Below are 26,453 nucleotides of genomic sequence, written 5' to 3'. Positions count from 1 at the left end.
GCCGCTCCGCGGCATGTGGGATCTTCCCGGACCGGGGCACGAACCCGCGTCCCCTGCATCGGCAGGCGGACTCTCAACCACTGAGCCAGCAGGGAAGCCCTAGTATATATATTTTTAAATGAGACAGACTAGAATAAAAATATCAGAATAATAGTAAAGGTAACCACTGTTTTGTGAAACTGGCTTCAGAGTGAGAGAGGGTGTTGTGCACGTGCATGCATAACCTGGATTGCAAGTGTAAATACTTCTAAATGTGGTGCATGGTCAAAACGTTTTGAAGAGGGGCTTCCCTGGTGGCGCAGTGGTTAAGAGTCCGCCTGCCGATGCAGGGGACACAGGTTCGTGCCCAGGTCCGGGAAGATCCCACATGCCACGAAGCGGCTGGGCCCGTGAGCCATGGCCGCTGAGCCTGCGTGTCCGGAGCCTGTGCTCCACAACGGGAGAGGCCACAGCAGTGAGAGGCCCGTGTACCCCAAAAAAACAAACAAACAAAAAAAAACATAGAGGGAATTCCCTGGCGGTCCAGTGGTTAGGACTCCACGCTTCCACTGCTGGGGACCGGGGTTCAAGCCCTGGTCAGGGAACTAAGATCCCCCAAGCCACATGGAGTGGCCAAAAATAAATAAATTAAAAAATTAAATAAATAAAATGATTTACTGAGTAAAAAATGTAGGCACAAAACTATACATATATATGACACGTTTTTTGTAAAATACAGATGTATATATGTTATGTCCAGATATATGCACACAGAAAAAAGCATGGATGTACAAACACCAAAATGGTAATGATGGTTATCTGTGGACAGTGTGATTGTAGTCAGTTTTTTTCCCTGTGCACTTCTTTGTTTTCTGAGATTACATTAGGAGGTGGTAGCGAGGGGGGAGGAGAAAAAACAATGATCATAGAAAAATAAACATTTGTTAAAAAAGGGTAGAGTGGGACTTCCCTGGTGGTCCAGTGGGTAAGACTCCACGCTCCCAATGCAGGGGGCCCAGGTTCGATCCCCTGTTGGGGAACTAGATCTCGCATGCATGCCGTAACTAAAGATCCCGCACGCTGCAACTAAGACCCAGTGCAGCCAAAATTAATTAATTAAAAAAAAAAAAAAACTTCCTACATTTTAAAAGAAAAAAAAAAGAAAGCGTAGAGTGATCCTGGAGGTAATCTAGACATTACAAATGGAAGTGGGAGATGCGTGGGGAGTATTTCTGACCTCCAAAGGTAATTACCATACTCTTTTGTAAGACAGATGATGACACTTCCCATTTTTATAGCACTGTGCAGTTCACAAGTTACTTTTATGTACAGCATCTCAACAAGCCCATGAGGTCTGCAGAGAGTTCCTGTATATAGGATGTCTTGGTAGGAGAGGACAGCCAAGGACACCTGTCTGTACCATGTCAGATTGAACCTGGGCTGGGACTAAACCAGGACATTTTCAAGACCTCAGGTAAAAACTCACAGGACCATTTTACATGGTCACAGGTCAGCCTCACTGGGATAGTGGCCTAAAAGACAGACCTCACTAGTACAACCCAGCACAGCCTTTAAGGAGGGATGTATATTCCTTACCCACAGAGCCACCAGTAGATAGCTGACAGAACTCAAAGAGGCCATCAAATACCGGACAGTCCTCACCAACGTTAACTTGAAAAAACATAGGAAAAGGTTAGTTTCCACAATTTCCTTTAGTTTTTGTTTACATATTTATGAGCTGATGGAAAAAATGCAGAATTTGGATTCAGAAGGCTTGGGTTCTTGTCCAGGCTCTACTACTTACTGGCTGTGTGACTGGGTCCAGTCACTTAACTTTGTTGAGCTTTCGTTCATTATCTATAACTAGCAATAATGACATCCACCTTACCCAATTGTTGAGAAGATTGATAGAAATCTTATATGGGGAAGCATTTAGCAAGTAAATACTTGGAAAATGTTGGTTCATTCCTGAGGGAGAAAAATACAGCCTCTTATTCCAGCCTGGGTTTGTTCCTGGACCTCACTCCAGCTGGCCAACAAGGAAGTGAAGAACAGAGACCTATACTGTCATCCACTGGATGCTTAACAACGTGCCGGACACTATGCTCAGTGCTTTAAGTACCTGGTGTCGTTTATCCTCACACACCTGAGGTAGGGTTTGGTCCTATTTTATAAATGGAAAAACAGGCTCAAAGAGGTGAACTGTCAGTAAATGGCAGAGGCGGTATCCAAGGATTGGTCTGCCTGTCCTAAAAGCCTACGAAAATATACTCTGGCCTCTTCCCCAGTAATTTCACATACACAGTCTCATTTGATCCTAACAAGCCCATAAAAGCTGGACGAGACAAATATCAACCCCACTGTGCAGAGGAACAAACAGATGTGGAGAAGCTAAGTGACTCGCCCAGGGTTATATAACCAGGCAGTGGTAGAACCAGAGTCCAGGTGTCCTGACTCCCACAGTCCAGTGCTCTTCTACTATACCAAGTGACAACTGGAGGAAAGTTATTTCAGGCCTAAGGGGTAAAAGTACAAACTAACACATAATGTGGAACCACATGCAAACAATAATGCAAATAAAATGAAAAAGACAGGAAGGGAAGCACACCTGAAGGCTGCAGACTCAGAGCTACAGAGGAACCTTATGGCTCCAAGTCTGCTCTCACAGAAAAGGAAACTGCTGAGATGTCAATGATATACAGAAGTTAGAGGCAGGGTGGGGCTAAATTCTCGTTCTCTTGTCCCAGTCTTCCCATTGCATGCATTATTATCAACGGGGGTTCCCACAGTAGAGCAAGGAGGAGGAGCCCTAGGATGAGGAGGGTAGGAGAGCCCAGCTTAGACTGTGGTGACCTCTTGAGACACAGCTGAAGCTCAAGGTTTGCAATAACCACAAGAGTTACCACCTCTGGCACTGCCCTAAACTTGGGAGGGTGCTCTGATCTGGTGCCCTGCCAAGCACAGTGCTCTGAGGAAAGGTGGCGTGTGTATGGGGGTAAGCAGTAGGTGGCTCTCTCCCCCACTTCCCAGGTAAACACTGGGAGGCTGTGTCAATAAGAACTTTGGTCCCTGAGGCCAGGCTATTTATTTATCCATCGGCAATTGATTTCCCTCTCTGGCTGCTTCCTCCTTCAGTGGGCTTGGTCTGTCTGGGTTCCCAAACCTTTGCTTATACTCCTGTTTGAGATGTGGAGCTCCCATGACAAGAAATTGGTATTTTAGAAACGAGAAAAAATATATTCCTTCAGGCCCCAAACCAACATGTGGCTCAGATGGCCAGTCCATTATTCCCAGCTCAAGGGAGCTGTGTGATTACAGATGGAAAAGGGGTAAAATGGGAGAGCAGACCCTCACTTGGGACTAATCTGTGAGACTAGGGAGGACTTTTCTATGGGTTTTCCCTCTTCCCACTATAAAACTTCTCTCATTCTTAGGCTGGCTTTAGACTGATGGGGAGCAATACTGGGTGAGAGATGGGGGAGCAGACGTAGGTCAAGAAGGCACTAAAAAGCATATACTGCAGCAAGAGACACATGGGATTAAACACTGACTTCAGGATAGTGCTTACACCTTGGTGGTGGTGGGAATGGGGTGGAGAGGGGGGTAGAAGAGGAAGGGCATGTGATCAAAGAGAGGTGCCCAGGAGGGCTTCAACTGTACTGGCAATGTTTTCTTTCTTAGGCTGGTTGTAGGGACATGTTTGATCATTGTATAATTTTTTATAGTTTTGTGTGTGTGTCTGAAATATTTTATGTGCAACATATTTTAAAATAGTCCAGAATCAGGAAACCAGAGTTCCATTCTCCATTCCACCACTATCTTGCTGTGTGACCCTGGGACAGTCATCTCACCTCCCTGGGTTTCAGTTTATACATCTACAAAATGGACAAGAATGCCTCCAAATTTTACCAGCACAAGTCCCTTTTATCACGTTTCTACCATAAGCCTCATGTTTTGATAGACTATCTGCCAAAAATAAAAATTGCATTTATTTATGTTCCCATTTTTAATTATTAAAAATTATGTCAGAACTTCTGCTTAAGATTCTCAAATTCTCAAAGTGACCATAAAGCATTTAAATTACATCCTAGCAAGAGCAAGGAAACCAGACTTATTTGGTCTTATTACATGTATTAACTTCCTAGGTTAGGTGTTGGTAAATACTGAAAAAAACTCAGCTCTTCATCCCTGTTATTGTCCCTGTAGACACCCCTGGTTATAAAGCACTGCACTAGTGACATCTCTCTGAATCAAGTCAGTAAGGTGCCTTGAAGTACTTAGAGAACCTCATCCTTTTTTTTAAAAAATTTTTTAATTTAATTTAATTTTTTTATACAGCAGGTTCTTATCAGTTATCTATATTATACATATTAGCGTATATATGTCAATCCCAATCTCCCAATTCATCCCACCACCACCACTCCCCCGTGCCACTTTCCCACCTTGGTGTCCATACATTTGTTCTCTACATCTGTGTCTCTATTTCTGCCCTGCAAACCAGTTCATCTGTACCATTTTTCTAGGTTCCACATATATGCGTCAATATACGATACTTGTTTTTCTTTCTGACTTACTTCACTCTGTATGACAGTCTCTAGATCCATCCACGTCTGTACACAAATGACCCAATTTCATTCCTTTTTATGGCTGAGTAATATTCCATTGTATATATGTACCACATCTTCTTTATCCATTTGTCTGTCGATGGGCATTTAGGTTGCTTCCATGACCTGGCTATTGCAAATAGTTCTGCAATGAACATTGGGGTGCATGTGTTTTTTTGAATTATGGTTTTCTCTGGGTATATGCCCAGGAATGGGATCGTGGGCCATCTGGTAATTCTGGTAATTCTAGAATTCTAGAAATCTGGTATTTCTATTTTTAGTTTTTTAAAGAACCTCCATACTGTTCTCCATAGTGGCTGTATCAATTTACATTCCCACCAACAGTGCAAGAGGGTTCCCTTTTCTCCACACCCTCTCCAGCATTTGTTGTTTGTAGATTTTCTGATGATGCCCATTCTAACCGGTGTGAGGTGATACCTCATTGTAGTTTTTATTTGCATTTCTCTAATAATTAGTGATGTTGAGCAGCTTTTCATGTGCTTCTTCTCTCTTCTTTGGGGAAGTGTCTATTTAGGACTTCTGCCCATTTTTGGATTGAGTTGTTTTTTTAATATTGAGCTGCATAAGTTGTTTATATATTTTGGAGATTAATCCTTTGTCCTTTGATTTGTTTACGTATGGTGTTAGGGAGTGTTCCAGTTTCATTCTTTTACATGTAGCTGTCCAGTTTTCCCAGCACCACTTATTGAAGAGACTCTCTTTTCTCCATTGTATGTTCTTGCCTCCTTTGCTATAGATCAGTTGACCATAGGTGCATGGGTTTATCTCTGGGCTTTCTATCCTGTTCCATTAATCTATATTTCTGTTCTTGTGCCAGTACCATATTGTCTTGATTACTGTAGCTTTGAGGTACAGTCTGAAGTCAGGGAGTCTGATTCCTCCAGCTCCGTTTTTTTCCCTCAAGACTGCTTTGGCTATTCAGGGTCTTTTGTGGCTCCATACACATTTTAAGATTTTATGTTCTAGTTCTGTAAAAAATGCCACTGGTAATTTGATAGGGATTGCATTGAATCTGCAGGTTGCTTTGGGTAGTATGGTTATCTTCACAATATTGATTCTTCCAATCCAAGAACATGGTATATCTCACCATCTGTTTGTGTCATCTTTGATTTCTTTCATCAGTATCTTACAGTTTTCTGCGTACAGGTCTTTTGTCTCCCTAGGTAGGTTTATTCCTAGGTATTTTATTCTTTTTGTCGCAGTGGTAAATGGGAGTGGTTCCTTAATTTCTCTTTCAGATTTTTCATCATTAGTGCATAGGAATGCAAGAAATTTCTGCGCATTAATTTTGTATCCTGCAACTTTGCCAAATTCATTTATTAGCTCTAGTAGTTTTCTGGTGGCATGTTTAGGATTCTCTATGTATAGTATCACGTCATCTGCAAACAGTGACAGTTTTACTTCTTCTTTTCCAATTTGTATTCCTTTTATTTCTATTTCTTCTCTGATTGCCGTGGCTAGGACTTCCAAAACTATGTTGAATAATAGTGGCGAGAGTGGACATCCTTGTCCTTTTCCTGATCTTAGAGGAAATGCTTTCAGTTTTTCACGATTGAGAATGATGTTTGCTGTGGGTTTGTCGTATATAGCCTTTATTTTTTATTTTTTCGGTACGCGGGCCTCCCACTGCCGTGGCCCCTCCCGTCGCGGAGCACAGGCTCTGGACGCGCAGGCCCAGCGGCCACGGCCCACGGGCCCAGCCGCTCCGCGGCATGCGGGGCCCTCCCAGACCGGGGCACGAACCCGCGTCCCCCGCATCGGCAGGCGGACTCTCAACCACTGCGCCACCAGGGAAGCCCCGTATATGGCCTTTATTATGTTGACGTAGGTTCCCTCTATGCCCACTTTCTGGAGAGTTTTTATCATAAACGGGTGTTGAATTTTGTCAAAGGCTTTTTCTGCATCTATTGAGATGATCATATGGTGTTTTCTTCTTCAGTTTGTTAATATGGTATATCACATTAATTGATTTGCGTATATTGAAGAATCCTTGCATCCCTGGGATAAATCCCACTTGATCATGATGTATGATTCTTTTCATGTGCTGTTGGATTCTGTTTGCTAGCATTTTGTTGAGGATTTTGCATCTATATTCAACAGTGATATTGGCCTGTAGTTTTCTTTTTTTGTGACATCTTTATCTGGTTTTGTTATCAGGGTGATAGTGGCTTCATAGAATGAGTTTGAGAGTGCTCCTTTCTCTGCAGTTTTTTGGAAGAGTTTGAGAAGGATGGGTGTTAGCTCTTCTCTAAATGTTTGACAGAATTCACCTGTGAAGCCATCTGGTCGTGGACTTTTGTTTGTTGGAATATACATATATTTTTTAATATGTGGTTCTTTTGTGGGTTTTTTTCTCATTTATTTTTGGCTGCGTTGGGTCTTCGTTGCTGCATGTAGGCTTTCTCTAGTTGCGGCGAGCAGGGGCTGTTCTTTGTTATGGTGCGCAGGCTTCTCATTGCAGTGGCTTCTCTTGTTGAGGAGCATGGGCTCTAGGCGCGTGGGCTTCAGCAGTTGTGGTGCACGGGCTTCATTGCTCCGCGCCATGTGAGATCTTCCCAGACCAGGGCTCGAACCTGTGTCCCCTGCATTGGCAGGCAGATTCTTAACCACTGTACCACCAGGGAAGCTCCTGTTGGAAGATTTTAAATCACAGTTTCAATTTTATTACTTGTGATTGGTCTGTTCATATTTTCTATTTTTTCCTGGTTCAGTTTTGGAAGGTTATACCTTTCTAAGAATTTGTCCATTTCTTCCAGGTTGTCCATTTTATTGGCACAGAGCTGCTTGTAGTAGTCTCTTACGATGCTTTGTATTTCTGTGGTGTCTGCTGTAACTTCTCCTTTTTCATTTCTAATGTTATTGATTTGAGTCCTTTCCCTCTTTTTCTTGATGTGTCTGGCTAAAGATTTATCAAGAGAGCCTCATCTTTTCTTTTTTTTAACATCTTTACAGGAGTGTACTTGCTTTACAATGTTGTGTTAGTTTCTGCTTTATAGCAAAGTGAATGAGCTATACACATACATGTATCCCCATATCTCCTCCCTCTTGCGTCTCCCTCCATCCTCCGTATCCCACCCCTCTAGGCGGTCACCAAGCACTGAGCTGATCTCCCTGTGCTATGCAGCTGCTTCACACTAGCTATCTATTTTACATTTGGTAGTGTATATATGTCAATGCCACTCTCCCACTTCATCCCAGCTTACCCTTACCCCTCCCCAAAGTCCTCAAGTCCATTCTCTATGTCTGCTTCTTTATTCCTGTCCTGCCCCCAGATTCTTCAGAACCATTTTTTTTTTTTAGATTCCATATATATGTGTTAGCATACGGTATTTGTTTTTCTCTTTCTAACTTACTTCACTCTGTATGACAGACTCTAGGTCCACCCACCACACTACAAATAACTCAGTTTCGTTTCTTTTTATGGCTGAGTAATATTCCATTGTTTATATGTGCCACATCTTCTTTGTCGATGGACACTTAGGTTGCTTCCATGTCCTGGCTATTGTAAAAAGGGCTGCAGTGAACTTTGTGGTACATGACTCTTTTTGAATTATGGTTTTCTCAGGGTATATGCCCAGTAGTGGGATTGCTGGGTTGTATGGTAGTTCTATTTTTAGTTTTTGAAGGAACCTCTATACCGTTCTCCACAGTGGTTGTATCAATTTACATTCCCACCAACAGTGCAAGAGGGTTCCCTTTTCTCCACACCCTCTCCAGCATTTATTGTTTGTAGATTTTTTGATGGTGGCCATTCTGACTGGTGTGAGGTGATACCTCATTGTAGTTCTGATTTGCATTTCTCTAATGATTAGTGATGTTGAGCATCCTTTCATGCGTTTGTTGGCAATATGTATATCTTCTTTGGAGAAATGTCTATTTAGGTCTTCTGCCCATTTTTGGATTGGGTTGTTTGTTTTTTTGATATTGAGCTGCTTGTAAATTTTGGAGATTAATCCTTTGTCAGTTGCTTCATTTGTAAGTATTTTCTCCCATTCTGAGGGTTGTCTTCTCGTCTTGTTTATAGTTTCCTTTGCTGTGCAAAAGCTTTTAAGTTTCATTAGGTCCCATTTGTTTATTTTTGTTTTTACTTCCATTTCTCTAGGAGGTGGGTCAAAAAGGATCTTGCTGTGATTTATGTCATAGAGTGTTCTGCCTATGTTTTCTTCTAAGAGTTTTATAGTGTCTGGCCTTACATTTAGGTCTTTAATCCATTTTGAATTTATTTCTGTGTATGGTTCTAATTTCATTCTTTTACATGTAGCTGTCCAGTTTCCCCAGCACCACTTAATGAAGAGGCTGTCTTTTCTCCATTGTATATTCTTGCCTCCTTTATAAAAAAATAAGGTGACCGGGCTTCCCTGGTGGCGCAGTGGTTGAGAGTCTGCCTGTCGATTCAGGGGACGCAGGTTCGTGCCCCAGTCCGGGAATATCCCACATGCCGCGGAGCGGCTTGGCCCATGAGCCATAGCCGCTGAACCTGCGTGTCCGGAGCCTGTGCTCCGCAACAGGAGAGGCCGCAACAGTGAGAGGCCCGCGTACCGCCAAAAAAAAAAAAAAGGTGACCATATGTGTGTAGGTTTATCTCTGGGCTTTCTATCCTGTTCCATTCATCTATATTTCTGTCTTTGTGCCAGTACCATACTGTCTTGATTACTGTAGCTTTGTAGTATAGTCTGAAGTCCAGGAGCCTGATTCCTCCAGCTCCGTTTTTCTTTCTCAAAATTGCTTTGGCTATTCAGGGTCTTTTGTGTTTCCATACAAAGTGTGCAATTTTTTGTTCTAGTTCTGTGAAAAATGCCATTGGTAGTTTGATAGGGATTGCATTGAATGTGTAGAGAGCCTCATCCTTTTTACCCCCACCTTCAATGACAAAAAAATCTCAGACCTCATTTTTCAATGCACAACTTTAGAATGCTGGTTTCAGGAAAACTGGAGCAAACTGGGAGCCAGAACCAAACCTGAGCACTCCTGAGGGCCTAATATGTCGTTTGTCTTGATAGATTTGAAAATAAAAGCAATAAGTTGTAACAGCAAAAGCTACTATTCACTGCTTTAAATACATTATCTTGGGCTTCCCTGGTGGCGCAGTAGTTAAGAATCCACCTGCCAATGCACAGGACACAGGTTCGAGCCCTGGTCCAGGAAGACCCCACATGCCGTGGAGCAACTAAGCCCATGCACCACAACTACTGAGCCTGCAAGCCTGCGCTCTATAGCCCGCGAGCCACAACTACTAAGCCCGCATGCCACAACTACTGAAGCCCACACTACTAGAGCCTGTGCTCGGCAATAAGAGAAGCCACCACCACGAGAAGCCTGTACACCACAACGAAGAGTAGCCCCCGCTCACCACAACTAGAGAAAGCCCTCATGCAGCAACGAAGACCAAACACAGCCAAAAATAAATAAATAAATATTTTTAAAATAAATAAATAAATACAGTATCTTACTCATCCCCCCAAACTCCATTATGAAACAGGCACTACTGTCTTCCTTTTAAAGAAGGTAAAACAAGGCTCAGAAAGGCTAGGGGACATACTCAAGAACACAGAGCTAAGTGGCAGAGCTATGGGATTCAAACCAAGACATCAAAGCTCATTCTCTTGCTTTAATACGAAGCTGCTTCTCTAATGAGAGCCCTCTCTACTGAGAGTAGAGCCTTATCGCTAGCCTAAATAAGTTATGGAACGGCCCTAAAGCCATCTAAAGCAAAGGAATGAATCTGTCTCACCTGAGAAGGAAATAAGACCCTGTCAATTCAGACAGTAAGTACCTCACTTAGATGGGGCAGCAGCTCCTGGAGTTGTGCGTGGCAAAGAAGCTTAATGCTTCATAAAAGGTCCCTGTGGTTCTCTAATCATTACCAGTGCACAATTATTGTAACAAATAAATTTCTGCCTTGGGAATCAGACTACCTTGTGGCCAGTAGCAACAAAAAAGTGCCATAGATTTCCTGGTATTTCAAAATAAGCTGTCATAAACTATTCAAAACTTCTTCTAGACAATACTGTTACATTGTTTTATTATGAGATCTTAGGTGCTAAGGGATAATTTCTAAAATAACACAAGTGAGAAATCAGGGATGACAGTTTCTTCTCAAATTTGAACATAATTTTTCCACACAGCTAAAACAATCCCCATAATTCCTATAAGCTGAGCGTGGCTTCTGAGATGTGACCTGTTCTGAGTTTCAAGTCCCAAGGGGCAGGGGCAGAATCACCTTAACTCAAAGATTACATCACCTAGAGTCTAAGTGGCTGCTAAGTTCTTAACTAATACTCACATAGTGAGAGCAGTTACAGTTGCATGGGATGACATCCAGTCCATTTTACAAAAGAAAAATCTGAGGGGAAGTGACTTGCCCCAGTCAGTTAAGAGTCAGTGCCGGGACCTATATCACCTGTCTCCCCAACCCAGGTCAGTGCTTTTTCCATTACAACAATTACAGTTTGGTGGGGCGGGGATAATGTTGTGAACCTAACTGGACAAAGTTCAATCTATTTCTTACAATCAGGAAACAAAGAAAACCAGTCTTGAGACAAAAGAAACACTTTGGTACCCTCAGGAAGCAGGGAAAATCAGGTGTCAGCTGAATGGGGGATACAAGGGAAGGTAGGGTGAGTCTCTCCAACTTGAAGGGAGATCCAACTGGGGGCTTGACAGTAGGGAGGGAACAGAATGGACTTACATCTCTGCATCTGCTTGCTGTACTCAGACATGTTATCTGGGCGGATGGAGCGCAAGAATTTAATGTAGTCATCACTGTGGTACTTGGTCATCTCCTCAGCATTGGCTTTGTGAGGGCGCTAGAGGGCAGAGGGGAGAAAAGAGCATGTTATTCTTGACTACTGCCAGTCTTCACTCAGCACTGAGCTAGGTGCTGTACAGAATAAAAAATGACTGATTAGATTCAGTCCTCAAGAAACTCACAATCTAGTTAAGCAAATAAGATTATCAAAAGAGATTCCATATCTCAAGACCTAGATGGCATCTCAAGCTCTATTGCCTAGGCAAGTCTATATTTTTTTTCTTTTTTTCCATTTTTTAATTTAAAAAAATTGTTTTAAGTATTTAATTATGGTGGCAATTCTATCTCTTGAGCCTCAATTTCCTCATTTACCAAATAGGGATAACAACATCTACTTCACAGGGAAGAGGTGAGAATTGGATGAGACTGTTAAATCTCTTTGTAAATTGTTTTACAAATCACTTTCTTTTTAATATTCAATATAACAATATATAATTATGGGCCAAATGGCTCTAAGAGTTCAAGAAGAAGGGGTGACTAGTAATAACTGAAATAGATGGGAAATCCTTTATGAATCATCATCACACCAACAATTCTGATCACATCCTCCCCATAATAACTTCCTTGACATAGTAATTTCCAGGTTATCCCAACATTCTGATTCAGCCTGTCCTCTTTTTAAAAATTCTCTTCCTCTCCTGCCTTAAAGGTGGGTCTCCTTCAAAGACAACCCTCTTCTTTTCTAATAACCAATACTTTTATAGTTTATAAAGCATTTTCAATACAGCTAACATTAATTATTTACTCTGTGCCAGTCACTGTTTTAGGCACAACCTTTTAAAGTCCATACTATTATTATCTTCACTTTGCAGTAAGGAAACTACAGCAGAGAGGGGTTAAACATAATTTGCCCAAGGTTACATGGCTAGTAAGCCAGAATAAGAAAGGTCTGGCTCCAGGGACTATTTGACTCTCATTTAAGCCTCACTTAATATAACGAGAAATACTGAAATTGAAAGACTGATACTGTTTTATTAAAAAACACCCATAGAAGGCTTCCCTGGTGGTGCAGTGGTTAAGAATCCGTCTGCCAATGCTGGGGACACAGGTTTGAGCCCTGGTCCGGGAGGATTCTACGTGCTGCAGAGCAACTAAGCCCGTGCACCACTACTGAGCCTGCGCTTAGAGCCCATGAGCCACAGCTGCTGAGCCCACGTGCCACAACCACTGAAGCCTGTGAGCCTGGAGCCTGTGCTCTGTAACAAGAGAAGCCACCGCAATGAGAAGCCTGGGCACCAAAACGAAGGGTGGCCCCCGCTTGCCACTAGAGAAAGCCCATGTGCAGCAATGAATACCCAAGGCAACCAAAAATAAATAAATTAAAATGAATAAATTAATAATAAAAAAAGACAGCTGGAGGAGCAATACTCATATCAGATAAAATAGATTTTAAAATAAAGAATGTTACAAGAGACAAGGAAGGACACTACATAATGATCAAGGGATCAATCCAAGAAGATATAACAATTATAAATATATATGCACCCAACATAGGAGCACCTCAATACAAAAGGCAACTGCTAACAGCTATAAAAGGAAATCGACAATAACACAATAATAGTGGGGGACTTTAACACCTCACTTACACCAATGGACAGATCATCCAAACAGAAAATTAATAAGGAAACAAGAGCTTTAAATGACACAATAGACCAGATAGATTTAATTGATATTTATAGGATACTGCATCCAAAAACAGCAAATTACACTTTCTTCTCAAGTGCACACGGAACATTCTCCAGGACTGATCACATCTTGGGTCACAAATCGAGTCTCAGTAAATGTAAGAAAATTGAGACCATATCAAGCATCTTTTCTGACCACAACGCTATGAGATTAGAAATCAATTAAGGGAATAAAACATAAAAAACAAAAACAGACGGAGGCTAAACAATACATTACTAAATACCAAGAGATCACTGAAGAAATCAAAGAGGAAATCAAAAAATACCTAGAAACAAATGACAATGAAAATACAATGATCCAAAACCTATGGGATGCAGCAAAAGCAGTTCTAAGAGGGAAGTTTATAGCAATACAATCCTACCTCAAGAGATAGCAAACATCTCAAATAAAAAATCTAACCTTACACCTAAAAGGACTAGAGAAAGAAGAACAAACAAAACCCAGTTAGCAGAAGGAAAGAAATCATAAAGATCAGAGCAGAAATAAATGAAATAGAAACAAAGAAAACAATAGCAAAGATCAATAAAACTAAAAGCTGGTTATTTCAGAAGATAAGCAAAATTGATAGACCATTAGCCAGACTCATCAAGAAAAAGAGGGAGAGAACTCATATCAATAAAATTAGAAATAAAAAAGGAAAAGTTACAACAGACACTGCAGAAATACAAAGCAACCTAAGACAGTACTACAAGCAACTCTATGACAATAAAATGGACAACTTGGAAGAAACAGACAAATTCTTAGAAAGGTATAACCTTCCAAGACTGAACCAGGAAGAAACAGAAAATATGAACAGACCAATCACAAGTAATGAAATTGAAACTCTGATTAAAAAAAAAAAAATGTCTTCCAACAAACAAAAGTCCAGGACCAGATGGCTTCACAGGTGAATTCTGTCAAACATTTAGAGAAGAGCTAACACCCATCCTTCTCAAACTCTTCCAAAAAATTGCAGAGGAAGGAACACTCCCAAACTCATTCTATGAGGCCACCATTACCCTGATACCAAAACCAGACAAAGATAGTACAAAAAAAGAAAATTACAGACCAATATCACTGTTGAAAATAGATGCAAAAATCCTAAACAAAATACTAGCAAACAGAATCCAACAACAGATTAAAAGGATCATACACCATGATCAAGTGGGATTTATCCCAGGGATGCAAGGATTCTTCAATGTATGCCAATTAACCAATGTGATGCACCACATTAACAAACTGAAGAAGAAAAACCATATGATCACCTCAATAGATGCAGAAAAAGCTTTCGACAAATTTCAACACCAATTTATGACAAAAACTCTCCAGAAAGTGGGCATAGAGGGAACCTACCTCAACATAAAAAAGGCCATATACGACAAACCCACAGTAAACATCATTCTCAATCGTGAAAAACTGAAAGCATTTCCTCTAAGATCAGGAAAAGGACAAGGATGTCCACTCTCGCCACTATTATTCAACATAGTTTTGGAAGTCCTAGCCACGGCAATCAGAGAAGAAATAGAAATAAAAGGAATACAAATTGGAAAAGAAGAAGTAAAACTGTCACTGTTTGCAGAAGACGTGATACTATACATAGAGAATCCTAAACATGCCACCAGAAAACTACTCGAGCTAATCAATGAATTTGGCAAAGCTGCAGGATACAAAACTAATGCACAGAAATCTCTTGCATTCCTATGCACTAATGATGAAAAATCTGAAAGAGAAATTAAGGAACCACTCCCATTTACCACTGCAACAAAAAGAATAAAATACCTAGGAATAAACCTACCTAGGGAGACAAAAGACCTGTACGCAGAAAACTGTTAAGACATTGATGAAAGAAATCAAAGATGACACAAACAGATGGAGAGATATACCATGTTCTTGGATTGGAAGAATCAATATTGTGAAGATGACTATACTACCCAAAGCAACCTGCAGATTCAATGCAATCCCTATCAAATTACCAGTGGCATTTTTTACAGAACTAGAACATAAAATCTTAAAATGTGTATGGAGCCACAAAAGACTCCGAATAGCCAAAGCAGTCTTGAGGGAAAAAAACGGAGCTGGAGGAATCAGACTCCCTGACTTTAGACTATATTGCAAAGCTACAGTAATCGGGGCTTCCCTGGTGGCGCAGTGGTTAAGAATCCACCTGCCAATGCAGGGGACACGGTTCAAGCCCTGGTCTGGGAAGATTCCACATGCCGCGGAGCAACTAAGCCCGTGTGCCCCAACTACTGAGCTTGCGCTCTAGAGCCCATGAGCCACAACTACTAAGCCCACGTGCCTGGAGCCCGTGTTCCGCAACAAGAGAAGCCACTGCAATGAGAAGCCTGCGCACTGAAACGAAGAATAGCCCCCGCTCGCCACAACTAGAGAAAGCCCACGCACAGCAACGAAGACCCAACGCAGCCAAAAATAAATAAATTTTAAAAAAAGCTACAGTAATCAAGACAATATGGTACTGGCACAAGAACAGAAATATAGATCAATGGAAAAGGATAGAAAGCCCAGAGATAAACCCACGCACCTATGGTCAACTAATGTATAACAAAGGAGGCAAGGATATACAATGGAGAAAAGAGAGTCTCTTCAATAAGTGGTGCTGGGAAAACTGGACAGCTACATGTAAAAGAATGAAACTAGAACACTCCCTAACACCATACGCAAAAATAAACTCAAAATGGATTAGAGACCTAAATGTAAGACTGGACACTATAAAACTCTTAGAGGAAAACATAGGAAGAACACTCTTTGACATAAATCACGGTGAGATCTTTTTTGACCCACCTCCTAGAGAAATGGAAATAAAAACAAAAATAAACAAATGGGACCTAATGAAACTTAAAAGCTTTTGCACAGCAAAGGAAACTATAAACAAGACGAAAAGACAACCCTCAGGGGGCTTCCCTGGTGGCACAGAGGTTGAGAGTCCACCTGCCGATGCAGGGGACACGGGTTCGTGCCCCGGTCCGGGAAAATCCCACATGCTGTGGAGCGGCTAAGCCCGTGAGCCATGGCCACTGAGCCTGCGCGTCTGGAGCCTGTGCTCCACAACGCAAGAGGCCACAACAGTGAGAGGCCTGCCTACCGCAAAAAAACAAAAAAAAACGACAACCCTCAGACTGGGAGAAAATATTTGCAAACAAATCAAAGGACAAAGGATTAATCTCCAAAATATATAAACAGCGCATGCAGCTCAATATTAAAAAAACAAACAACTCAATCCAAAAATGGGCAGAAGACCTAAATAGACACTTCCCCAAAGAAGAGAGAAGAAGCACATGAAAAGCTGCTCAACATCACTAATTATTAGAGAAATGCAAATAAAAACTACAATGAGGTATCACCTCGCACCGGTTAGAATGGGCATCATCAGAAAATCTACAAACAACAAATGCTGGAGAGGGTGTGGAGAAAAGGGAACCCTCTTGCACTGTTGGTGGGAATGTAAATTGATACAGCCACTATGGAGAACAGTATGGAGGTTCTTTAAAAAACTAAAAATAGAATTACCAGATTTCTAGAATTCTAGATTTCTAGAATTACCAGAATTACCAGATGGCCCAGCGATCCCATTCCTGGGCATATACCCAGAGAAAACCATAATTCAAAAAAACACATGCACCCCAATGTTCATTGCAGAACTATTTGCAATAGCCAGGTCATGGAAGCAACCTAAATGCCCATCGACAGACGAATGGATAAAGAAGATGTGGTACATATATACAACGGAGTATTACTCAGCCATAAAAAGGAATGAAATTGGGTCATTTGTAGAGACGTGGATGGATCCAGAGACTGTCATACAGAGTGAAATAAGTCAGAAAGAAAAACAAGTATCGTATATTGACGCATATATGTGGAACCTAGAAAAATGGTACAGATGAACTGGTTTGCAGGGCAGAAATAGAGACACAGATGTAGAGAACAAATGTATGGACACCAAGGTGGGAAAGTGGCACGGGGGAGTGGTGGTGGTGGGATGAATTGGGAGATTGGGATTGACATATATACGCTAATGTGTATAAAGTGAATAACCTATAAGAACCTGCTGTATAAAGAAATAAAATTAAATTAAAAAAATACTTTATGGGTTAAACAAAAATGTTTGAGGGGTTGAATTTATCTCATGAATTAATTGTACCAATCTACTGATCACAATTTTACTAGCAATTCTCTAAGGGAATCCTCTCCCATCTTTAGGCCTTTGCATATACTACGGCCTAGAATACAGTTCTCTTCACACCCTCTATTCAATCTTTAAGTTGCAACTGAAAAGTTAATTTCCCCAGAAAGCTGTCCTTGACCCCCAGAGTCTCAGTTAAGTAACTCTCTGAAGTGCTCCCCTGAGAACCCTGTACTTCTCTTGTCATTCAAACTGCACAGAAATTGTGCTTGCTTGCTCTACTCCGGGAGGCCAGGAGCAGGTCTATCTTTATTCTAAGAAAATAGCACAGGGGAGTTCACTGGTGGCTTAGTGGTTAGGATTCTGGGTTTTTACTGCCATGGCCCAGGTTCAATCCCTGGATGGGGAACTGAGATCCCGCGCGGCTTGTGCACAGATGCCCAGCACTTAGTAAGTACTCAATAAAAATCTGTTGTCATAATAAATTAACTCTCATTTGGATTATTTTTTGGTTTCCTAATTGGTTCCATTTATATCCAGCCTTACCCTGTTCCAATCCATCTTCCATAACGGTGTCACAGAAATCTTTGAAAAAGTCAATGCCCTCCTCTAGAACATTCAGGACAAAAGAAAAGATTCTAAAGACTAACATAGTAATCAAGGAACTTTGCAAGGTTCCTTTTCCAATCTAATTCTCCCCCTACTCTCTTTCATAATATTATACTCCAGACAAACAACTCTTCTGCAACAAGACCTACAGAGCTTCCCACCACAGTGACTGTAATCAAGCCTTCCTACTATTTGAAATTCATCCTTATCCTAAATCTCTGAAGGACAAAGCCCACCTCAAAAGCTGCCTCTTTTACAAAGTAAACGCAAATCTCACCCTAAGAACCCATCTTTATCCCAGGCCACAAAGTTCCAGGAAATATGACCTCACAATCAAAAACCACAAAACACACAAGGAAACAAAGCACCAGAGGTAAGAGCCCATAGAAACAACTAATAGCAGAATCAGATCCTCAGGGACCTTGGATATAAGTTTAAATAAAAAAGAACAGCACTGAATTTCTATACACCAGTAAGCAATTAAAAAATAAAAAATTCAGAAGATACAATTTATGACAGCATTAAAGAAATGAAGTACTTGGAAAAAATCTAATAAAAGATGTACATCAGCTTTATAGAGAAAATTACAAAACTTTATATTGATAGCCAAAATCTCAACTGCCCATCAACAGTGGAATGGATAAATATAGTATATTCTACAATTAAATAGTACACAGCAATTAATATGAATAAGCTACAGCTACATACAAAAATGTATATTGTATAATTCCATTTATATCAAGTTCAGCAAAATTAAACTATATTATTTAGGGACGGGTAATTAGGTAATTAAATTATGATGAAGAGCAAGGAAGCATTAACAGAAAAGTCAGGATTCTAGTTACCTCTGGGGGAAGAGAAGAGGCTGTGATCAGGAAGGGACATATGTAGGTTTCTGAGGTACTGGCAATGTTCTATTTCTTGAACTAGTTTGTGTTTACATGTATGTTTACTTTATATCCATTTGTTAAACTGCATATTTGTTTTATGTACTTTTCTGTGCATGTGTTATATTTCATAATAAAGAAGCTAAAGGAAATCTTTATGTGAGACATTTAAAAAGAACTAAATAGGGACTTCCCTCGTGACACAGTGGATAAGGCTCCGCGCTCCCAGTGCAGGGGGCCTGGGTTCAATCCCTGGTCAGGGAACTAGATCCCACATGCATGCCACAACTGAGAGTTCACATGCCACAACTAAGGAGGCCACGTGCTCCAACTAAGACCCGGTGCAAATTAATTAATTAAAGACCTAAATAAATGGAGATATACCATGTTCATGGATTCAAAGACTTAATATTCTCAAGATATCAATTTTCCCATTTTCCCTAAGCTGAGGCACAGAGTCATTGAAATTTCAACAAAAATCCTAGTAGATTTATTTGTAGCACTTGATGAGTTAATTCTAAAATTTATACAAAAGTACAAAGCGCAAGGAACAAGTCACTTTTTTTTCTTTTAAAGAACAAAAAAGTGGGAGGACTTAATACTAGATACCAAGACTTCATAAAAAGCTATTATAATTAAGCCACTGTGGCAATGGCATATAGGGCAATAAAGAGACCAAGTCAAGAGAACAGAGAGCCCAGAAACAGACTCAAACATAGTACCTGGCACTAAGTAGGTGCTTAATAAGTATTTGTGGAATAAATGAATAAATACGGACATTTCAGATACAAAAGTGGTGGCACTTAGCGGGGAGAAAACAGACTTTTCAACCAATCAGCTGGGACAATATGGGGGGAAAAGTTTCAGTGGATTCCCTCCGTCAAATCATTTTAGGGAACTCCCTGGCAGTCCAGTGGTTAGGACTCCATGCTTTCACTGCAGGTGGCACTCCTGGTCGAGGAACTAAGATCCCGCATGCTGTGCAGTGCAGCCAAAAAAAAGAGATACATAACAAACCATATTACAAAATCAATTCCAAATACAGTACATATCTATATGTGAAAGGGAAACCTATAAAGATTTTAAAAGATTAATATAGGATCATACTTTAAGGGTTGGGAAGGATTTATTAAGACATAAAAAGCACTTATAAAAGAAACAACAAATATGACTATGTTAAAATTAAGAATCTCGGGACTTCCCTGATGGCGCAGTGATTAAGAATCTGCCTGCCAATGCAGGGGACACAGGTTCGAGCCCTGCTCCAGGAAGATCCCACATGCCGCAGAGCAACTAGGCCTGTGCACCACAACTACCAAGCCCACACTCTAGAGCCCGTGAGCCACAACTACTGAGCCCACGTGCCACAACCACTGAAGCCCACGGGCCTAGAGCCCGAGCTCTGCAACAAGAGTAGCAACCTCAATGAGAAGCTTGCACACCATAACGAAGGGTAACCCCCTCTCCACAACCAGAGAAAGCCCGCGCAGCAACGAAGACCCAACACAGTCAAAAATAAATAAACGAATAATTTTTTTTTAAAAATTAACAATCTCTGTTCATTAAAGATACATTAGATTGAAAAAACAAAACCAAAGTAGAAAATACTTACAGCAATATACTGACAATGAACTATATATACCAGAATATATAAAGAACTACTACAAATTGTTAAGAAAAAGAAAGTCAAACAACCCAAGAGGAAAATGGGCAAAAGACATGAAAATACATTTCACAGCAGAGGACATACAAATGGCTAATAAACATATAAACAGATGCTCAGTTTCACTGGTCACTAGCAAAATGCAAATCGAGACCATAATTACATATTGTTTTTTTTACACCCATTTGATTAGTAAAATTTAAAGTCTGATTCTAAGTGTAGGAGAGGATGTGAATCACGGTATCTCTTATATATTGCCAGTTCATTCAACCACACTGAAAACCAACTTGGCATTTAATATGCACATATTCTACAGTCCAGCAATTCCACTCCCAGAGAAAGAGCCATAAGAAAATTTTGCCTATATGCACTAACAGACATGTACAAGAATATTCATAGTAACACTGGTCCTAACATTGAAAACCTAGATACAAATTAAGACCACAGGAGAATGGATAAATTGCAGTATACTGACATCATGAAATATTATTCAGCAGAGAAAAATTAAAGAATTATAGCTACATGCAACAAGGTGGATGGATTTTAGTAGTTATAATATTGTGAGAGATAAGCAAGTCCCCAACGACTACACGTAGCATGACACCTTTTTTAAAGAATTCAAACACAAGTAAATAAATACTATAACTTGTTTAGGCACGTACAGACATGATAAACATAAAAATATGATAAGCAAGAGAATGATAAACACGAAATTTAGAAGAGTGATTGGGTTGTAGGAATATGAAGTTCACAGCATTATTAAAATATTTAAGTAAAATGAATGAATAAACAATAAAATAACATTTTTAAAAAGAAGACCAAGCATGAACCTTCTTTAGATGCTTATAAACCAAGGATAATGATTAACCCAATTCTGTGTATCCAAGGTCCAATTAAAAGAGAAACAAAACAATAACCAGACAATCAAAAAGAAAAATGGGCAGAAGGCTTGAATAGGAACTTCAAAAGGGAAACCTGTAAAAAGATCCTCAACCTCACCAGTAACAAGCGAAACATAAACTGGCAAAAAAATTTAAATATAACAAAATCAAGTGTTGGCAAGGACTTGGAGCAACTGTAATTCTTCTACACTGGTGGCAACTGGAAACCATTTTGGCATTATTTAATAAGGGTGACTGTGTACCAATGTCCTGACCCAGCAATTCTACTCCTAGTACCTCCCCTTCTGAAACTGTAGCATATATGCATCCAAGAAACATGCTCAAGAATGTTCACAGCAGCAGTGTTTGTAGCAGCTCAAAACTAGAAACAAACCAAATGCCCACCAATAATAATAAATAGACAACTTGTAGTATACTCTTTCAATGAAATACAGTGAAAATAAACACAGCTACATGTATCAACATGAATGACTCTTAGGAACATGTTGAGCAAAAAAGGCAAGTCACATAATAAATACTGTATGGCTCCACTTATGTAACATTCAAACATGTAAAACATGTACTATTTAAGAATACATACGGGTAGGGACTTCCCTGGTGGTCCAGCAGTTAGGACCCCACACTTCCAATGCAGGGGGCCCAGGTTTGATCCCTGGTCAGGGAACTAGATCCCGTATTACCAAATCCCACATGCCGCAACTAAAGACCCTGAGTAATGCAACTAAGACGCAGCACAGCCAAATAAGATAAATAAATAAATATTTTAAAAAGAAAAAAAAGACTACATAATGGTAAATTTATAAAGACAAGCGAGCAAATAATAAATCCCAAGTTCACGGCAGAGGTTAACTCTGGGAAGAAGACAGGATCAGGGAAGGGCATACAGGAGCTTTAGCAGTCATGGAAATACTCCTTTTCTTAAACTAGGTGGTATTAATAATAATGTGGGGCTTCCCTGGTGGCGCAGTGGTTGGGAGTCCGCCTGCCAATGCAGGGGACGCGGGTTCGAGCCCTGGTCCGGGAAGATCCCACAGGCCGCGGAGTAGCTAGGCCCGTGCGCCACAACTACTGAAGCCCGCGTGCCACAACTGCTGAAGCCCGTGCGCCTGGAGCCCGTGCTCCGCAACGGGAGAGGCTGCTGCGATGAGAGGCCCGTGTACCACAATGAAGAGTGGCCCCCGCTTGTCGCAACTAGAGAGGGCCTGCGTGCAGCAGCGAAGACCCAATGCAGCCAAAAATAAATAAATAAAATAAATAAATTTATAAAATAATAATGTGATTCTTTATACCCTACATATATTTTATAAAAATTCTTTCATATCTATTCAATATTTTATAAAAACATTAAAAAAAGAACAGAAGACAATGAATAAGAAGACTGGGACTATACAAAATTAGCATCCAAGGCAAGGAAGAGAGCAGGATTTTTATTATGTAAATAGGAAGATGCCTGGATGAAAAGTGAAGATTTAGATTCTGGGACAGATTAATTAGACGTGTAGAGACAGAATTGGAGAAGGAACCAAAGAGGGTGAAATTGTGTGAAAAAAACTTCAACGTGTCTCCTTCAGGTACAGAAACTTCTATGAGCAGTCTAGGGAACTTCTTTCAAGACTGACTCTCAAAAGCCATTAATTGGGCTTCCCTGGTGGCGCAGTGGTTGAGAGTCCACCTGCCGATGCAGGGGACATGGGTTCGTGCCCCGGTCCGGGGAGATCCCACATGCCGCGGAGCAGCTGGGCCCGTGAGCCATGGCCGCTGAGCCTGCGCGTCCGGAGCCTGTGCTCTGCAACGGGAAAGGCCACAACGGTGAGAGGCCGGCGTACCGCAAAAAAAAAAAAAAAAAGCTATTAATTTCAGGACAGACACTAAAATAAATGGCTCTTTGTGCTTTGGGAAAGGGATGCTAGAATCATAGCCCAGAGAAAGGAGAAGAAAGAAGGGATGAATGCAAAGAAATACTGCTGAGGGGAAGAGGACTAACGATTCATACTCAATAAAGAGATAGAGCCAGAGAAGGAAAAAGATCACATGAAAGAGAACGAGGTCTAGAGATTTCAGAAAGAGATTATACTAGGGTTTTGCTTTAGAAGTTTACAATAAGCATACCACACAGATGAAGTAATCTCCAATAATCTCTATTATCTCCTATGATAGCTACTGTTGGTTGCTTCCCAAAGAACCAGTCTTTCCCTTCTTTCTTGTTAAGAGATCTCAATTTGGTTGCGTGTACCCAGCCCCAAGAATCAAATTGCTGGTGAATGGTCTAAGGACAGCAAATGACCCAAGGAGATTTAAGGGGAAATCTGTTAGGAAGCTTCTAGGACGAGTTTTCCTCTTTAATAAAAAATAGAGTGTGGGGTGAGGACAATGGAAAGTGATCCAAATTAGGGTTGCTGTAAACATTAAGGAAATAACAAGTAGCTCTGGCTTGGTACCTAGCAATCACCAATAAATGTTAGTTAATTTTTCTTCTCACTTAAAGATAGGATCAATTTTTTTTTTTTTTAATATTTTCTTGGGGGACTTCCCTAGTGGTGCAGTGGTTAAGAACCTGCCTGCCAATGCAGGGGACATGGGCTCAAGCCCCGGTCCACGAAGATACCACATGCTGTGGAGCAACTAAGCCCATGTGCCAAAACTACTGAGTCTGCACTCTAGAGCCTCTGAGCCACAACTACTGAGCCCGTGCACCACAACTACTGAGGGCCACATACCCTAGAGCCCACACGCCACAACTACTGAAGCCCGCATGCCCTAGGGCCTGCATGCTGCAACTACTGAAGCCCGCGTGCCTAGAGCCCGTGCTCCACAATAAGAGAAGCCACTGCAATGAGAAGCCCGCACACCACAACGAAGAGTTGCCCCTGCTCGCCGCAACTAGAGAAAGCTCACGCACAGCAACGAAGACCCAACACAGCCATAAATAAATTTCAAAAATATATATAAATATAAATATATATATATATATTTTTTTTTTTTTTTTTTTTTCTTGGCCGTGCCGTGCGACACGTGGGATCTTAGTTCCCCGACCAGGGATAGAACCCTTGTCTCTTGCATTGGAAGCCTGGAGTCTTAACCAGTGGACCGCCAGAGACGTTCCAGGATCCATTTCTTTTTTTTTTTTTTTTTTAATTTATTAATTTATTATTTATTTTTGGCTGCCTTTGGTCTTTGTTTCTTTGCCCCTTGGAGGGAGGGGGGCTGGGGAGACTACTTTACATTGCGGTTGCACGGGCTTCTCATTGCAGTGGCTTCTCTTGTTGTGGAGCACAGGCTCTAGGCACATGAGCTTCAGTAGTTGTGGCTTATGGGCTCTAGAGCACAGGCTCAGTAGTTGTGGCATATGGGATCTTCCCAGACCAGGGCTTGAACCCGTGTCCCCTGCACTGGCAGGCGGATTCTTAACCACTGCGCCACCAGGGAAGCCCAGGATCCATTTCTTAATACCTCAATATCACTCATGGAGGTTGATATAGTCCCTGGGGTATGACAAGTACTCAACAAAAATCTGTTAAATGAAAAAGAGAGTGCTTAAGGTAACACTTGAAAATGAGTAAGATATAACTGGACAGAGTAAATAATGCTCCCAATCAGGATGGGGTGGAAAGAGGCAGAATCTGATCTGGCTGACTTGGAGAGGTTCTGAGGAGGGGAGTGGCAGGAAAGGAGGCAAGCTGAGGCCAGGTCAGCATGGTGTAGGTGTGCAACAGGAAGCGCCATAAGGCCTTGATGCTTACTATTCCACATTCAGGTAACGTCTCTTTATCTAAATGCTAGTCTGCTCCCTAGAGTTCCTGGAAACCTCTGCTACCTTTTATGTTTTTCATTCCCAGATGCCCTTCACACCTGAAAATGCTCTCTAGTCCCAAGATCCGTCTGCTCCTCTATCTACCTTCCTTCCTTGCTTCCCCAGCTGCCTCCTCCAGTGGCTCTAGAGACATGACACAGCCATCTGGGACAGAGACTTATCTCCTTTCAGTCTCTGGAATGGTGAGGAAGGATACTGCTGTTGCTAGGTTACTTAAGCTGTCAGCACAGACTTTTAACAAGACTCTTATGCTCTAACTGTAAGACAACATAGGGGGCTTCCCAGGTGGTGCAGTAGTTAAGAATCCGCCTGCCAATGCAGGGGACACGGGTTCGAGCCCTGGTCCGGGAAGATTCCACATGCCGCAGAGCAACTATGCCCGTGCGCCACAACTACTGAGTCCGTGCGCCACAACTACTGAAGCCCACGTGCCACAACTACTGAAGCCCACGTGCCTAGAGCCTATGCTCTGCAACAACAGAAGCCACTGCAATGAGAAGCCTGCGCCCCACGACGAAGAGTAGCCCCCGCTCACCGCAACTAGAGAAAGCCCGTGCGCAGCAACGACGACCCAACACAGCCAAAAATAAATAAATTAAATAAATAATAATAAATAAATAAAATACTTCACTTGCTCTTCACAGCTTCCAGAAGAGGTTCAGATTGGGAACCTCTGGACCAAATTTGGTCCACAGATGTGCTCATGTGCTTTTGTTTGCACACATTTAAAACAAACAAACAAACTTGGGCCAATATTTTAAACCTGGGAGATTTTACATAATAATCTAGAGTTCTGGCTTCTCTTTAAAAACTGATAGATGGGGCAAAAGTCATCAGATGGAGCTGAGTCAAGATGTTAGACAGTCCATACTGTCTAGTAACTAGAGACTTGGCATCTAGTTCAACACAGTTCCAATCACTCTTTTTTTTTTTTTTCTCCAGCCATTGGATTTTTTGACCCTGGCGCCACAGAGTTGCTTAGTACATCCAATCGTTGCTGACCTCTCCAGCTCTAGCTCCCCTCTCTCACACCTGTGAACTTTATACTACAATACCTGCACACTGAACTACTTATATTTTCCCCAAACACACCATATTGTTCTTACCTCTCTGCCTTTTTGTGTATGTTCTTTCCTCAGCCTAGAATGCCAGTCCCCTCCTGAACTCCAGGCTAAATTCTATTCAATCTTTAAAACACTGCTCAGATATCACCTCTAGAGAACATTCCAAGGCTCCCTTCCACCTTCACACCTTATTATCTCTGCATCTTATACATTGTTTCATTGTTGCACTTACACACTGTACAATTTATTTGTGTACATGTTAGTCACCAGCATTAGAGTGAGCTCCTTAAAAACAGAGA

At 41.3% G+C, this 26,453-nt stretch overlaps 1 protein-coding gene across 4 annotated transcripts in view; it reads right to left on the bottom strand.

Annotated features, from left to right (window-relative positions):
• HDAC1 (histone deacetylase 1) overlaps nt 1–26,453 on the bottom strand; it is a 40,012-nt gene that overhangs the window by 6,597 nt on the left and 6,962 nt on the right. For 3 of the 4 annotated variants that reach the window (XM_067725281.1, XM_067725280.1, XM_067725283.1), the window contains exons 3-4: nt 11,293–11,410; nt 1,576–1,650 (exon numbers count right to left, since the gene is read on the bottom strand). In XM_067725281.1, coding sequence (XP_067581382.1) covers nt 1,576–1,650; nt 11,293–11,410 — 193 coding nt within the window. The remainder of the gene's footprint in view (nt 1–1,575; nt 1,651–11,292; nt 11,411–26,453) is intronic. The other variant, XM_067725282.1, reaches the window with a different exon arrangement.

Source organism: Pseudorca crassidens, chromosome 2 (assembly GCF_039906515.1).
Source record: "Pseudorca crassidens isolate mPseCra1 chromosome 2, mPseCra1.hap1, whole genome shotgun sequence".
Taxonomy (NCBI): domain Eukaryota; kingdom Metazoa; phylum Chordata; class Mammalia; order Artiodactyla; family Delphinidae; genus Pseudorca; species Pseudorca crassidens.
The sequence above is the reverse complement of the archived record's forward strand: the minus strand, read 5'-3'. Positions and strand labels throughout refer to the sequence as shown.